Source organism: Tetrao urogallus, assembly GCF_951394365.1.
Source record: "Tetrao urogallus genome assembly, chromosome: Z".
In the NCBI taxonomy this organism is placed as follows: domain Eukaryota; kingdom Metazoa; phylum Chordata; class Aves; order Galliformes; family Phasianidae; genus Tetrao; species Tetrao urogallus.
Genome location: NC_136816.1, coordinates 16127554 through 16143273, shown reverse-complemented (window position 1 = coordinate 16143273; position 15720 = coordinate 16127554). Strand labels below are relative to the sequence as shown.

At 38.5% G+C, this 15720-nt stretch overlaps 1 protein-coding gene across 1 annotated transcript in view; it reads right to left on the bottom strand.

Moving 5' to 3' along the window:
• Window positions 1-3288: 3288 nt before the first annotated feature.
• Window positions 3289-15720, bottom strand: part of ADGRV1 (adhesion G protein-coupled receptor V1) — a gene marked incomplete at both ends in the record, with an annotated part of 250885 nt that continues 238453 nt past the window's right edge. Inside the window, 3 exons of the mRNA XM_079548227.1 lie at window positions 3289-3407; window positions 10777-10954; window positions 12568-12759. Coding sequence (XP_079404353.1) covers window positions 3289-3407; window positions 10777-10954; window positions 12568-12759 — 489 coding nt within the window. The remainder of the gene's footprint in view (window positions 3408-10776; window positions 10955-12567; window positions 12760-15720) is intronic.

Sequence of the window (15720 nt, the reverse complement as noted above, 5' to 3'; positions counted from 1 at the left end):
CTTTTCTAGTAAAACCTCTACATGGTCAGTCAATATAACATAATTTTATGTTGAACACAGGCACCCTTTGTTGCTGGGAAGCTGCCAGTACAATTTAATCTTTTACATTGTGATGTTCTTTACAGGATGATGACTTTGGATTTGGATGTTGGCAAATGGGGCACTTGTAGAAGCCGAACATGGATATGATGGGGCTCTTCTACAGGTTCTAAGGAAAAAAAAAATCTGAAGATTTCTGTCCAGATTACTGTCATGAGTTGACTTATTTTGTATATCCAAGAAGGGAAGTGAAACCAGAATCTTCCACATCAGCTTTTACAAAAAAAAAAAAAAATACACAACACTCCCCAAGGATATGTGTTGAGCTCAGTAATTTTCACCACTTATTCACTTGATTTTTTTTCAGATGTCTTTTAAGGAAGTGAGTTTCCTTGCATTGGAATATAAGTGACAATAAACTCCTGAAACACATCCGCTCACTCATCTGCCCTCCATACTCTCTGCCAACACATGCGAGTAGCTTTAGGTATAGCTAATTAGAAAATGGATCCTCTGTGTTCAGTGAGCTATGAAATTCTGCTACTAAATACTGCTCATTCTGCCCCTCAAAATGGCTTCTTGCAGAGGAACAGCAGCTCCTTCCCTATGGAAAAAAAAAAAAAAAAAAAAAAAAGACAGTGAGTGTCCTGGTGTATTTCTTCATGGGAATGAAGCAAAGTGTGTAATGAGTTAGTAACTCTGGTCATTCAATGGAAAATCATCTAGCTGTGAGTTCACTGATCTTACAAAAACAAAGAAATCTCTGTACTCCCTATCACATTTTGGGTAACGCCTGAAATCAGAGCATTGCAGGAAGCACTCAGCCCTGCTGGTGTAAGCCAAGCTGTCAGTAAAGGTGCCCAGGTGTGGCCATCAGCACACCTGAGTCACAGTGCACATGGTGTGGCTAAGACCTGTGCTATTGAAACACAAAATTTTCTACAGACAGCACAGCATCTGTATAAAAAGAGCGTCTAGAGCTGTACCTAGTGTTTTTCTTGTGGTCTTAAGCCATGTGAGCACCACCTAGAGATGGAAAATTCAGCAAGTGCTGGCAGCAGACACAATCCCACTGATCTACTCTGAAAACTCTGATGCATTTACAGTAAATCCTTTACCAGGCCAGTTGTGCAACAAGCTGAAGTGACACAAAAGTATTAACATTTACGGTGGTGAGTCAAAATCAAACAAACATCCTTCTTTTGTAAGCTTTCTCACAGCATGTAGTAGCATGCACTGCAAGTAATGAGGCATCTGTTACAGCCCCAGCTCTCGCAACTGAGCAAGTGTTGCAATCGTTCTGAAGGGCCAAGCTTCTGTTAAGGATTAGTGGATGGATGAGAACCTATCAGCTATGGCCAATGCTCATCTCAGTTGGTTCAGGAAGAACGGAGACAGAGTTTAAAAAAAGTCTTAAAGAGCCAAGTTCCCTGTGCAGAAATTAAAAAAATATATACTACAGTATCACCATATTGCAAACTGTCCCAAGCCAGATTTAACTGCAAACTGAGCATCTTATTTCAGTGATACTTGCAGTACATTCCAGGGCTCAGTGTGCTGCTGTAGGAAATGGTCTGGCCCCATATAAAAATGACTTATGAAATGTCCTTAGATGACTCACTCTCTACCAGGTCACCCATTGTGATTCAGATGCCCTGCACCCAGTGTTTGAGGTTCCCATTCTCACACGGCTGTGCCTCATCTGCCTCCCATGCTGCAGTCAGGGTCATTCACACACTCAGGTCAGCCTACTGGCTGCAGAGATTTGGCTTCACTTACTCTGCAGCATGTCGAGCATAAACAACAAAATTCCTGGGAGTCAGAAATTTAAGGCTCGATGTAGCAGGGCATGTGCACATTAAATACAGGCTTATTTATTATATAGTCTTATTCTTCAGCCATTCAAACATGTACTTAAAAGCTCTCATTTAAGGGTATTGCTGACTAGGAAGTTACCTGTGTCCTTCCATTTTAAAGATTGTGTCTACTTATGAAAGTGCATTGTGCAGTCTGAGCAGTTACTGCACTGCAGAGGCAATGAAAACTTTGTTTTCATTTGTCCCACATACATAAGCATGAGCAGTATAATTTGTGCACTGCTATACTAGAAATCGTAGAAAAGTTTCCATAAGAAAAGTTTTCATTTAAAAGGACAGGCTGCTGCTCAGAGCTTGCCCAACAGACAGCCTTCAGGCAAGATCCTGCTGTAGGTATGAAAAGCTTGCTTCACACTTACTGTATTTCTCTACATGCTCAGAAACATTCAGGGGAAAATTCCCTTTGCTGCCTTGCTTTCGCATATTTTTGTTCCAGAGTATCTGAGCAGATGCAGAGAGTTAACAATTCCTGCAGGACAAGCCTGCCTCCCCCCGGGCTCTGAAACACTTCCCCTGCATGTTTTTTTTTCTGGGGGAGCAGCTTTTCTTGCTAGTTTATGACCCCAACTACTGATCTAAGTCTGTGAGTAATGTAAGACTTGAGGCCTTCTATCAGAGGAGGGCTACACGTGTGGCTCTCAGTGAAACTGATAGAAAATTCAACTCTCTAGAACTCCTCCCTTATTTCTACCTGCGAGGAGAAGATGAGAATTGAACACTAAAAAAATAGCAAGCTAATGTAATCAGCAGCATGCATACACCCTGGAATGGCCTTTTAGTCATTTCACTATCAGTTTTTCTTCATCTTCCCTTTCCTGTTTGTTATAGATCACATATTTTATCAGGACAGAATGCAGGTCAGGCCATCTTTATTTGCAAAGACTGCAGATCTGAGTGCTCTAAAGCCAACCAGAACAGTACAGTGTAGGAAACTGAGATCTCTTCAGTGAAAATGCCTTTCTGTCCGAGGGAGTGTCTGTATCACTTTCCAGCTCCAGAAGCAGCCAGGAGAAATAACAGGCTTGGTTGTATCAAATGGACTCTATTGCTTTTATTAGTCAGTGTTACACATACAGGTTAATTTAAAAAAGCTACAGTTCATGAAATATGTCATCTCACTACATGATACAGATCTAGGCCAAATGACACTGTATCTATTGATGCTCACTGTAAAAAACCTACAGTTTATTTTCTGAAATACAAAAACTCAAACAAACATCCTTTGTTAAGCGCTCAGTACAGCTCACAGCATTTTACTACGCAGTTTCATACAGTGTTTTCTTGCAAAGGGAAGTACAAATAAAGAAGTACATAGGCTTGAACTGAAATTTAAAAAAAAAAGGAAACAAAGGAAAACGAGCAAGCAGTGGAGTTAGAGATGGGTGTCTGCTATGGGGATTCTTCTAAGCTCAACAATCTGAGAGTTTGCCATGCTGCCCCCGTCCTGGCTGCCATGGCAAGATTCGTTGTCACTGACGCTGAGACCAGCACCTAGAACAGAGAAGACAGAAAACTCTTAAGAATCAGAGAGGATTGGGTCCTGAGTCAGAAACGGTGACATTGTGTCCTTTTACAGGGCTGCTCTGCTTCATTCTGATTGTTGAAGTTCTTTGAAACTATATAGCATCATGACAAGCTGTCTGGTATTGGTCAACAATTCTGAATACTCAGATTATATCATTATCTGTTGTAATTTTGTACCCCCCAGATACGCTTTTTACAATTCCACAGTCAGTCACTTTAATTCCCCCAGTAAATGGCACAACAGCTATTCAGCAGTTGCCTTGAAATCATAAGAGCATAAATCAAGGCCTGTTTTAGGCTGGGTTCATGGACTGGCTGGTATTTCCAAGGACAGTTTCATAAAGAATTGACTTTTAATGATAATTCCCTGTTAAATTATAATTCCAGCTGTTTTAATAAGATTGTAATTTCAACATGAGAAAATATGCTGAATAAATATTTTTTAAACCCACATTTGGCACAAGCTGGTGTATGGTGTTTTCCTTCTGCTGTGCAAGAATACTCGCCTTTGGACAATGGAAACTTCCACAACATGTCTGAAGAGACCTCTCGAGGCCACCCTCTCCAACTTTTTGTCACAGGAGTTCTGCTACCTAGCTGCTTCCTTGTTTTCTCTCTCATCTGTGTAGTGTGAAATACAGATACCTGCAGTACTTTTTATGAAATGAGCATTTTTACAGACTACTTCACAGAGCATCAGTTGGGACTATAAATTCCACTGCATTTCCCAGTCCTTCTGTCTTTGTATTGTAAAGCATATCCTAAAGAATACTTGGGTTGTGTTAGTGTTCAGATCATCTGGGCTTTACATTTTGGACTGTACAGCTCAGAGCTGCACATCAGTGCATTCAAGCACTGATGGTCTTCCAGTAATGCCACTTACAGATAACTAGGAAAGTTATTCATTTCAGGCAGAAGTAGATTTATAACTACAGTCAGTTAAAGGGAGTTGCAGGGGAATGACACTTGGCTCAATAAGCCTTGAACAGGGTATGCCAGGGGAGGCAATGATTTCCATTTTCATACTAAAACACAACTTCAGAGATGTCTGTGTTGTACAATGAATTTCTTTTTTCTGTCTCAGCTGACATTCCAGGGTTTCCACCTCACTTTGTTCTGGTGTTTGTGTCTTGTGGAGAAACTGCATTCAATCACATCTGTCAGAGGAGACTCAAGCTTGGTTTTGTATGACCCAAGCTCTTTAAAGATCAGCAACTACTGTCAGACTGTGATAGGAGAGATATAGATGAATTGATATTGTAATAAAGGTGAGAAGTTTAGAGTCTGAATCATTACAAATGTTGTTAATAAGTGTACCAAAGACAATTAAACCACACTTACTCATTTAAATTTACATGCATATTTAACCTTTTCATCAAATTACGGTCCTAATGACTAAAAGCTGTTTCAAAGTCCTGGGAAAAACAACAATTGCATGAGCAAATTATTTGTTTTTTTCTTATCTTCTCTAAAACTGTTTGCTTTAGAACGGAAACATGAGTGTAATAGAGAAGATAAATCTGACTGCTGTATTTGCCATTTGGTGACAGAAGGACAAGGTGATAACTGTGACATAAACAAGGTGCTTCAAGAGAAGAAACAAATATTCTTATTTAGCATCATTAGCATTGGAACTCACACAGAAAATTTATTTTGGCTAAAAAAGACAAAGATTTCAAAAATGGAAAAAGACATGACCGAAAACATTTAAAGTTATATTACAAAATTTTCTTTTTACGTGTCCAAAAACATTCCTGCTGATGATTTTAAGGCAAATATTGAACTAAACAGGGTTAGAAACACATTTGTCTTACTGGTGGTTATACTGCAATTATTCAGTATGAGGTTTCCAGAAGAATCTTGTGCTGGTTACTATAAAAAGATCAGATACAAGACTAATCTGCTATTATACCACACTTATTCTGAAACTTCATGTGTGCGTGCTTTGTGGGGAGTTAAGAAGGGATTTTTTGTCATTAAGGACATTCTTATCAGGGAATTGGTAAACCTGAGACTGGAGCAGACTACTTGGGGTTTACAACAGCCCTGTTCAGCTGCTGATACAAACTATTTAAGAGCTGATCCTTTTTAGGAATGAGAGCTGAGGTGTAACCAGGATACCAGCTCACCAAACAACTGACTGGCGCGGAAGGGTACAACTGTTTACATGATGGAGTTTCAGAGAGTTCATAGGTTCAGCTTGTCCTCAGATTAGAGGAGAATTTAAACATAATCCTATCCAAAAATGCATGCACTCCCTTAGAAGTGCTGGTACTGGGTAGCTGGCAGTATTACTTTTCCCCAGTTTGAAGCAACTACAGCATTAAAAAAAAAAAAAAAAAAAATTGATACACAAAAACGAGGCCTTTCTTTTTGTATCACAGGGCCAGCTAGAAATTGAGAAGTCACTGAGCTTTGCAAAATCAGCAAGATCCCTCCAGTGACATCTGCTGGTTGAAAGACTGTCAGTGCATGCCTACATGCACTGAAACTGCAGTTGTTACCATTTACTTTCACTGAAGCATTTTAAGTGAGATGTGGTTTGTTTTGTATTGACTGTAGTCATTATATCTTGGGGGAGGTTTTTGTCTCATAAGCACTTCTGTACTGTTTCCAAAAATAACCATAATTTATGTTGAATGTATAAGGTGTGTTAGAAAAATGCTACGTGGGCCATTCATTGCTACTTGTTCATTACTAATTGTAGGGATTGGACTTTACAGAAATTACATCAGTGGCATTTTGCCACTGTCTAAAGCTTATCACCCCACTGACAGTCTCCAAGGCATTCTACTGCATAACATTCAGAATGTGAAATTTCAAAAGTTTCTTTGGTTCTGGATACCAAACATGAGATGCTTAGTTCCTGAACTGGGTACCTAAAGTGATGACACCAAAGTGTAAAAACATGCTGATTTTGGAACCCCAGTTCAAAAACTGAAATTTATGAGTTAATTTGTACTACATTTCATTGTCATAACTGCATTTCTATGTAACTTTTTTTTTTTTTTTCCAAATTCACATACTAGATTTTTTTAAGGATTCTCCAAGTTGAATATTTATTTAATACTTACCATTTTATGCCTCTATTTAGAGCAAAAAACATTCACATTGCTGATGGGAAAAAATTCTATGTTGATACTGATACATATTTGGAAAGTACCATGTGCTAGGCTGGTATTCCCAGCTCTGATCCATAAATATATTTGCAAGCAACTTGCTACACAGGTGGGTCATCAGTCAGGACAGGAGGGGCTTAGAGCCTCTTTCAGAGGTTTTGCCATATTTTGAAATGGAATGGTTTGGTTTAGTATTGTGCATTATGGAAGGGGGGAAACAAGAGCATCTGTGGCGGAAGCACGGATGGAAGATAAGAGACCAGTAAAGCTGTCACGCACTTATGATATTCATGCATTAGAGCAAAGCTGATATACAGACTGCTATTTGGAGATTCCATCTATTTTTATTCAGTGGGCTCAGTTTTTATCTCCCCAGACCTAACCAACACAGAATTCCCCTGAACATCATGTTATAGTGGGCTTTAGCCTAGATGTCTGCAACATACAACTCTGACAATCAGAAAGGCAACTGTCTTATTAAATCATCTACTGATAGAGACAAAGGAAGAGGCAAAAAAAGATCTAGTTCAAAATTATAACATTTTAAAAGTTAATTAGTGCAATTAGCAGTAACAAATTAATAAGAAATTATGACTTTAGTGACAGAACAAGTCCATCTTTTAGACTATTTGCACAACATAAAAAATTCCATGGCTGTATGATGCAAGGCTTGTGTAACATTAGCATAAAAGCTGGATACAAAACAGTACATTGTTGTGTACCTAATTAGCCAGAGACACAGCTGTCTGCCTTCCTATGATCCAGTCCATATTCCAGGTTAATCTGTAATGTGGTCCAGCATTAATGATTATGGAACCAAGGGCTAAGTGCATAGTTCTGCCACACGTCTCTTTAGTAATCAGGTGAAGTGTGCCAGTGCATCTATTTGTGCAGCTGCGCTGCAAACTGCAAATTACTAAACCATTGCAAGGCAAGAAGAAAGTTGTGCATTGAAGGCTTCTGTGATGGTTTTTAAGCTGTATAATTTCAGCCATCTTTTATTAATACCACACAGTGTGGCCAATTGCAGTGCAAGAGTGAAGCAGGATGACAGGAATGAGATTTTAGCTTTGCTGACAGCTAAACAGACCTAAGATTGCACCCTCTTTCTCACTGATCCTGACTGCCAGAGTAAACGTCAGGTCTGCAGGCACTGAGCACAAATTAAAGTAACCTTCAGATAGCTTCAAACTACATAAGCAGAAAGGACAGATGAAATGCAGAAAGGCATAAAGGCATTTCTGCATATTCCTCTGCTAATCAGTGCTGATCCTCACCCAGCCCTCAGAGTAGGAGCTAATATTTTAGCACAGCTAAAGCTGAATTTGATTACAGATTGACAGTTTTAAGGAATGACAAATAATGAAGGTGTCTGTTTCTGCTTCTTAGAGGTAAAATTCCAGGAACAGCAGAGCAAGCTTTTCTCTTCTACCTCTATCCCCACGAGCTCACTTCTCAGGAATGATAAAAACAGCTGATATGCTGCAAAAAGCACCTTTTCTCCACTCTCCCAGGAGTTTTTCTTTTCCTAGAAAAGGAATTCTGAGCTGAACTAAAGTGTGGACTACTAAGGTGGAGCAGAACTACTTTTGGGCATCTTTGCTGCTGATATGTTTGAGTCTATTTGGTGCTGGGCTGCTGCTTTGAGCTGGGACTGGTGTAAGCAAGCATCAGACTGACAGCGTGGAGTGGCTGGAGGAGAGGAAGAGGGTGGGTTGAGGAAGGAGAGGAGAACTCTCTGACCTGCGTCTCTGCGGTTTCATGTGAGAACAACCAGTGATGCAAGAGAGGAAGAAGAAATGTGCAGGCAGAAGGGACTGGGGACTGGCTCTCATCAGGCTGCTAGCTTAAACCTATCATAAAATTTCCTTCAGCTCAGTGCATGTAGTAACAGCTGAAGCCTATCACGAAATGCAAAGAAATCTCGCTTTGTATCACCTCTTGTTCCATTTCATTGTCTTGATGTTGTCTCTCATGCCGTCAAAGCACCTTGATTCATTAGCCATGCACTGGATTGGAAAGGTAGAAATAAAACAGCAATGATTTCCATTTTTAGAGAAACTCACGTCTTGGATTAAAGCACATGTTGAGCTGCAGCTTGTATCTAAGGCAGTAGCTGATAAACATTTACTTCGGTGGTTAAAGCAACTCTAACCTCAGTACCTCCTCTTCAGTTTGGTTCGTTCAAGCGTATGTGAGGCTGAAACTAGATGGGACTAGTTTTTTCTTAGAAATAGGGGAGTTGTACCCCTGTAGCAGTTTGGGCATGAGAACAGGTGTTGATGCAAAAGGTACAGGCTCTACTTGAATAAGTAATGTAAACAAAAGTTTTTTCTCAGACTGTGCCCTGAGGTCCCAACTTCAAATCTTACAAGCTTCAAAAGGAGGCTCACAGGAACAAATGATAATATTAATGTAAATTCTAGAGAAGACAGCAGTAAAAGTCAGGGAAAAAAAAAGTCAAAAACTTGTTTAAAAGTTACTTCTTTTCATAGGACAGTAAATAAGTAAGGATGGAACTTGAAGATTTATACAAAAAAAAAAAAAAAAAATCAATCTAAAAAGAGTTGTGGTGTGTTATGTTAACCATCACTTTCAACTACTGCTGTTGCCTAGATTGCTCTTTGTGATTTAATGTTCAGTCTTCCACAGTGCACAGCGTTTACCCCAGTGAATACGCCAGCTGATGTCAACTGAGTTGCTCAAGCAGCAAACACCATACGCAACAGTTGAGACATTAAATTTAAGTGGTTTCCTATGGCATTAACATCCTATGAATGACCTAGTTTCCTTCAAAATATTCTGAAAGGAGTAAAAGAATTGAAAGTTAGACATTTAAAAAAGAGTTTGCAGTTCTAAGCTTATGTATTCACATTTGAAAGTTGCACAAAATCTTTAAATGCACAACAGGGAATTTGTAATCTGCATAGTTTTCAGGATAATCAAATGGTAAAATAGAACATTTGTGACAAACCTTATTAAAAAAAAAATCATTACATAGCACTAGCTCAGTTTTAAATCATCCAGTTATCTTCATAATCGGAAGAGGTTTCTTCAGTGGCAACTGAATTAAGAGATTAAGTGCTATAATTAAGCTGAACAAATTGTCCCTTCATTAGCATTCCCAGTATTCCACTCAGTTCAGATGTTCTCACTGGTGCCACTGAGGGGAATTATTGGTAAAGTGTCAGAGAACTTAACCTGGTTATTCAGCCGGTTGTCTTTTGCAGGACTCCTGGAGACCCATAAGCTTGGTGAGGCCCTCAGGAACATAACAGGAGGTTGTTTGAGTAATCCTGAGGATAACTTCACCAAGCTAGCTCACCCATATTTCACCCATGTCTACAAGGGGTGGGCTCAGGTTAACATCTGCTAGATTTTACCAGGTGAGACTCCTTTCCCTTTCTGATCTTCTTATCAGAAGTTCTCACATTTGCTTATCTCTAAATTAGGTTTTACTTCATTTCTTCCACCGAAGGCCATCTCTGGCTGCCCTTTTATGTCATCATTTGAATAAACTAAGGTTTCATTGGTGGAGTGGATGAGAAAATAGAAAAGCAATACTACAGTGAAGGTAAAGCTGGGAATGAACTCTAAGAACACTGAGAAAACTTTGACTACAAGTGATTCCTTTCACAGGTGTAGGTTGAGTGTAGACATCTAGAGTGCCCTCCCTGAAGTTTGTTATTCAGCAACATGGTGAGCTCATCAGAGTTGGCTGTTATGTTTAGGAAGAAATCTATCTAGCTTATTTTCTCTAGTGTATGCAAGATTATAAGAAAAATATTTGTATTTCACGGTGTCAAAAATACATTTGGGCCTGCCAAATATATAAAATAAAGACAGACAATACGTATACTCTATACATCAACTCAAAAAAGAAAGAAACAGGAAAAAAGATGGTCAATATCTAAATGCAGCAAGTTAGCTTTTTATGAACTTGTGGAAAAATGTCAGAGCCTCCAATCTGCTGCTACATTCTGTATGTCTGTGAATTATAATGACTTGAAACCTATTTTTGCATAGTCCTCTGTTATTTTAAATAGTCTGCACAATATTTTTAGCTCATAGAATAGTAGATCAAGCCAAAACCTTCCAGTTTGTATTTTCAATGGTAATCAGATTAAATTAACAGTAATTCGATCTCATGAAATGGTGACACCATTAGAGTGAAGAACAACGTAACAGTCTGAAGAACAAGGAGAGCAATCACTCACCAGTCTTTAACGCAAATATTAGGTCATCAAACTCCTGTGACTCCTCATCAGCAACCAGGGAGCTGTTACTAAATCCTCCCGAAGGGTGGAAAACATTGCCATTTTGTGGACTCTGCTTAAAGGCAGAACTGGCTTGACTAGCAGGCTGCAAAGATGCTCTCTCCCAGTCTGCTGGCACCTGTAGAATTTAAAAAGACACAAACGCAGTAATCATAAAATCTACACTGTAAAAATAACTTACATGACTGCTGTTTTGGAATAACAGACTAGAATCTACAACCAGAGCTGAATTCAAAATCAGATTTAGAGCCAGCTATTCAGTTGCTTCTGTATTGAACTAGGTGGCTTAATTTAAATACATACATACATACATAAGTGTATGTACTCAAAACAAGTCATTTAACCCTGTGCTTACTACAACCTGCCTTACACATCTCAAAATTTTAAAAACATTTTCCTCTTGCTGAACGTTGGCCCCTGGTATAGAGAACTTTTAAGAAAGCACTAAGTAGTTCCAGCCATAATACGCTCTGTGACTCTCCTCTCACCACTGCTTCTTCCTTCACTGGAGCCTGTCTCCTCCTACAGCCACAAATCAGCATTACTTTGCATTTGATGATTTGCTGTTGTCAACTTGTTGCTTTCTAGGATCTACCAATACAATCTCTTAAAGTCATTTATCAGTCTTTGAAGGTGTTGGTGTGCAGCCCTACAGCTTTGATAGCAACTTTGCTATATTTCATCCACCACCATTTTAAAGTGAAGCCATACATGCACCGAATAAATAAATAAATAAATAAAATAAAAACAAAAATCACAATTTCAGTTCATTACAAAAAGGTTTTGCTTTTTAATTTTTTAATTTTCTAAATTTTTTAATTTTTTAAATCTATCTCCTCCATAACTGTGGTGCAAAGCCAGAGCTCTGAGCTCTAAACTCATATATTTTATGACAATCAAAATACATTTGCTTGGCATATTGCTCACCCATTGTTTGAGAGACAAGAATATAAAAGATTACTTCATGGAGCTGAGAAGCTACGCTCTCCACTGATCTGGAGAGTCAGACACTACCTTAAGTGACATTCTGAGAAGTCCAATGAACAGCAGTCTGCCAAGAAGCAGCTGAAGGAGCTTTAACACCCTGACAAATCTACAGGTGAGCAAGCAGAGAAATGGACAAAACAGACACAGTTGAGCAGCTTGGTTTCTACAGAAAGTATTACTAGAGCTGACTTGATTCTTTGAAATATCAAAATTCCATTAAATCAGCTGGAATCTTCTTCATCTACACTCAGCAAACATCAAAAGTCACCTTGGTTTACTACAGATAGTAAAAAATAGATACTGGCAGCACTCCAGTTCCAGAAATGACGAGATTGAAAATAATCTTTCTCAAAATTAACAGAGCATGACTTTGTGAAATTCAGAACTTAGAACTCATCTTAAGACCCATGGTATGTCGAAAGAATAATCCTGATATTTTCGTTTCTTGTGTCCTACTTCTGACAGCACTTTAACCAACCTCTGTAGCAAATTAAACACGCAAGAGTAATTCCCATGATGGGATGGTGCCATTGAGTTGTACGTTCCAAGAATATCATCATGGCCATGGATAATGTTTTTTTTACAGTAAAAGGAAACTTTTCTCCCATATACACTCAGGGAAAGAAAGAAAAAAAAAAAGAAAAAAAAGAGGAAAAGAGGAACTGCGATAATTATCATCTCATTCACTTCAGCATTACCACTTAAAACTACATTTTTAACACATGCACTATGGAGCACTGTTACCTCTTCCATAGCACTGATGAGGTTCTGAGTAGACTTGCTGATCTCTCCCCCCGCAGCTGGCAAACCACTGCCATGAGTGAAGAAAGCAGATCCTGGAGTGCTGTGTCCGTTCATGTCTACAGTGTAACTTGCTTTCACAGGACAACAAAGTTGATTATGCAGGATGAAATATACAACAAAGACATAAAGACCCTGGAACATAGGAAGAGAAAAAGAATGTCCGTATGTGAAGAGAATGAAGCTAAATTCAGATTATGAACACAGTTAGAGCAAGCTGCAATATGCTGTAACAGATGCCTTCCATTACACCGGCAGCCCATGCCTCGCAGGGCTGCAGCTAGCTTCTCTGAATAATAAGATGTCATCACTGTCAATCAGCGACCTGGACTAAAACTAAATGCACATCCAAAGGCCTCCAGTTAAATGCTATCCTTCCCACAAAAACAAACAAACAAGCAAAAAACAAACACAACCCGAAGAGTCATTGAAAATGATTATTTGTTTGAGCCCACACAGTTCCACAGCAAATCCAAGTTCACAGCAATGAAAACAGTTTTACAGTTGTCATAACAGCAAAATGTGGTTACAGGCTGCCTTTGCAATAGGCTTTGGCTGTTGGTCCCTAGCTACAATTTTTGTTTTATTACTGACCTTGCTAATTCTTATATTCTTGCCCCAGCTTCAGTCTGTATTTCTGCTGTTACAGACACCAAGTTGTAACCATAAATTATATTCTCTATAGTATCCACTAATCTCACACTGCCTTTTACTTGTGATTACTATAAAGAGTGTACTGAGTGTCTCTAAAGTTCTTTAAAAATTGCAAATTTTGAGCTTCAGATTTAGCTAAGAATTGTATTATATAATTATTATAATACGTAATATATATACATACTATATATATATATAAAATATATAATAATTATTATAACCTTGTCCTCTGTTTGCTTAGAAATCCAGTGATGGAATTTCTGAATATGCAGTCTGACTTTCTCCTTCTCTAATTATTAAATTGCACTGATACTGAGTGAAAATTATCCATTTAAATTAAGGAATCATCCAAATAAATAATTAATAAAGAAGGAGTTAACCAGAAGTGTGCATGAAAAAGATCTCAGGAATCTTCTTGATTACTGCAGTTCAGTTATGTTTGCATCGCTTTTTATATTTCATCTTGTCCTCTAGATCTCTATAACCAATTGTACTAAACAGAACAATTTACTGGAAAGGAGCCCATTGGCATGACAGTAATAGCTGGGATTATAAATAGTAAGGAGTTTCATCTAATTATATTTGGGAATTTTTAGTAGAAAGAACTTCAAATCTATGTTGAGAGAGTATATTCGCTGCCATTCCTATAAAGCAGGCAACATTAACAATGCTTCATCCACAGATTCATAATATTTAAGGCCAAAACTACATAACAAAACAGTGCATAATAACAGTTTGGTCCAAAGCTAACAAAAGCAAATGGGATTTGATGGGATTTCAGTCTCAGCTAGTGAAACTCTGGAAATGCCTTAATACAGCTGCAATAAATCCAGATAGACACACAGTTCTGTGCAAACTTTTTTCTTTTTTTTGAAACAGAAAACAATTCAGAAGTGTTAACAACAATTATTTAAAAAAAAAAAACAAAAAAAACAGTGTTTCACTTTTCCAGATTTTTTTTTTTTTTTTTTTTTTGTCATGAAGATTCAAGCACTTAACTGAGAGGCTTACAAAGGAAATTTCTTAGTGATTCATGTAAATACATTCCTAAAAACTGATGCAAACACATATTGCACTTAAGAGACAGTAAAAAGGGACTAAAATGTCCTTTCCTTCTCTAAACAAATCCAAGGACTCTCATGTAGGTCAAACATAATGGGACCAGCAATGGATTTCTTCTAATTTAAGTTTAATGGATGTGTAAAGGATAAGAGTTCTAAGAAGAATGGATACCAGTGGTGACTCTCAGCCCCAGAATTCAGAACAGTTTCTGGCATTCCCATCTCCAAGGACCTAGTCACAAACGTCATGCATTCATTTTAACTGGTTTTGTAATTTCTCAAGGAAACCAATTAGTTGCAAGCTCTGCACAGCTGTCTCCCAAAACCAGAGGAACACCAGGTTCCTTTAAGAAAGGCTGATGCTATGTTGTGCTTCTGTGCAGGCCTGAGTGTAGACACATTCTACTAAAGCAAACAAACACAGAGTAGAGCGCCACAATTACCTCTTTAACTTCAGTTCCCTTATTTAAGTCTCAGTGTGTTTCACGCAGTGCTATTTCTGAGAAACTGTTGTTACACCAGCACCATAAGAAGCATTTTGACAGCTAAAACACCCTTGCCTGCTCTCACTGCTGCCAGGACTCAGGCATCAAGGACCAGAAGTGCCTGGATGCACTGGCTCACAGCTGGCACCCCTCTGTTCACTCCAGATGCAGCCCTCCTTTCATTAATCTAGATTTAGAGATAGGCTGATCAGATGTGATCCATAGAGTTCAAGCTGTTTTTTTAGCCTTCTCTTGTTTCATAGTAATGCATTCCTAAAATAGGGGAGTGGGCATCAATCATACAGTAATTTGTCAGTTACCATGATACACATTTTCCATTTAAGACACAGACACAATCTTGTCAAACTCAGTAACAAGCTGCAAAGAAAAATTATAGGAACCAAGGACTCTATGTAGAATGATCTTGTGAGGTCTCCCCTTGCTAGTACTGTAGACTGGAAGGAATTTTGGCATGTGATGTTCAGGGAAATCCCACATGTTGAGGTGGAGCAGTGATAAGGCCGCTCTGAGTCCTTGCACAATTATCAAATTGAGAGGTTGTCTGACTGATCTAAGAACAGGAGAATTCACAGACTAAGGTAGGTAACAGAAGCAAAAATTTGTGAGTTTCACTTCTCCTACCCAGCAGAATATTACACACTGCTTTACAAGCAGAAGCTTATGAAACCATTCTATCTCAGAAAACCAACACTCCTAAGTAGGTTACACGTATCACACTGGAACTGCACTGTTGGAAAGACCTTTACTTGCTTAGGTAGAAAAAGGATGGATCCTTCTTCAATGCATTTTCCTGTACAGTTCTAGAGAGAACTGTAGAAAAATCTATGGCTTGTAGAAATGAAATTCTGCATGCTGTTGGATTCTGAAGAATCTAA